Source organism: Prionailurus viverrinus, chromosome C2 (genome assembly GCF_022837055.1).
Source record: "Prionailurus viverrinus isolate Anna chromosome C2, UM_Priviv_1.0, whole genome shotgun sequence".
Taxonomy (NCBI): Eukaryota; Metazoa; Chordata; class Mammalia; order Carnivora; family Felidae; genus Prionailurus; species Prionailurus viverrinus.
The window spans coordinates 145,000,539-145,001,816 of record NC_062569.1 but is presented as its reverse complement, the minus strand read 5'-3'; the positions used below and the strand labels follow the sequence as shown (position 1 = coordinate 145,001,816).

Sequence of the window (1,278 nt, the reverse complement as noted above, 5' to 3'; positions counted from 1 at the left end):
AATTATATATGACTAGTAAATAATCCATACCGAAATGAATGCCTGCGTACAAAGGCAGGTACTTCTAGTTAGGCCAAGTTCAGTCGCTGGTGCTGCTTTCAACTAAAACATTATGGGCAGGGACACTGGAGAACATCATCAGAGACTGCTGTAGACTCAAAGAGGCCTCCTCCACGTTCTGGATCTCCAGCAGCTTCTACCATTCCAGGCTGGATCGGTCTTCAAAGCAGAGGCGATGGCATTCTATCCCCTGCAGATTGCTGGTCTGGTTCTTGGCTTCCTTGGCATGGTCGGGACTCTTGCCACAACCCTCCTGCCCCAGTGGAGGGTATCAGCTTTCGTTGGCAGCAACATCATCGTTTTTGAAAGGCTCTGGGAAGGGCTCTGGATGAACTGCGTCCGACAAGCCAAGGTCCGGCTGCAGTGCAAGTTCTACAGCTCTTTGTTGGCTCTCCCACCTGTCCTAGAGGCAGCCAGGGCCCTCATGTGTGTCGCCGTCGCTCTCTCGCTCATCGCTCTGCTTCTTGGCATCTGCGGCATGAAGCACATCCGGTGCACGGGCTCCAACGAGAGGGCCAAAGCGTACCTTCTGGGGACCTCCGGGGCCCTCTTCATCCTGACCGGCATCTTCGTTCTGATTCCTGTGTGCTGGACGGCCAACATCATCATCAGGGATTTCTACGACCCAGCCATCCACGTGGGGCAGAAACGAGAACTGGGAGCAGCCCTCTTCCTCGGCTGGGCCAGCACCGCCATCGTCTTCATCGGAGGTGCTTTGCTCTGCGGGTTCTGCTGTTGCAACAGAAAGAAGCCGAGACACCGATACCCAGCCCCGGGATACTGCGTGCCCCACGTGGAGAAGCGGAGGAACGTGACCTCCACCAGCTATGTCTAGCACCTGCTTTGGGCTCCAACTGTGGATTCCAGTCAGAGGTTTTTCTAGAGCCCTGCCAGACGCTGTAAGTACGTCGGGCGCGAGAACTGGCCTTATGGCTTCATTTCAATGGAGAGGGAAGTATAAACGGTAGATAGATCGTACTTGGTCACCCGTGGTAGGAATAGAAATGGCTTACTTTGGACATTCTAACTCCGTATGTATTAAATGCATTTACTATTATGAGACACAAATGATCCCCGTTCCAATTTGTGGAGTCGAAAATCGAGTATATCCACAACCTTAGTATAATGATAACTACTGGTTTGTTTTGTTTTGTTTTGTTTTGTTTTGTTTTGACAATCATGGAGCATCTGCTAGGAAATGCAAATTTTATTGCAATT

At 51.1% G+C, this 1,278-nt stretch overlaps 1 protein-coding gene across 1 annotated transcript; it reads left to right on the top strand.

Moving 5' to 3' along the window:
* Nucleotides 1-235: 235 nt before the first annotated feature.
* Nucleotides 236-895, top strand: CLDN17 (claudin 17). Its single transcript, XM_047873926.1, has one exon. The coding sequence runs from the start codon at nt 236-238 to the stop codon at nt 893-895; it is 660 nt and encodes a 219-aa protein (XP_047729882.1).
* The last annotated feature ends 383 nt before the right edge of the window (nt 896-1,278 follow it).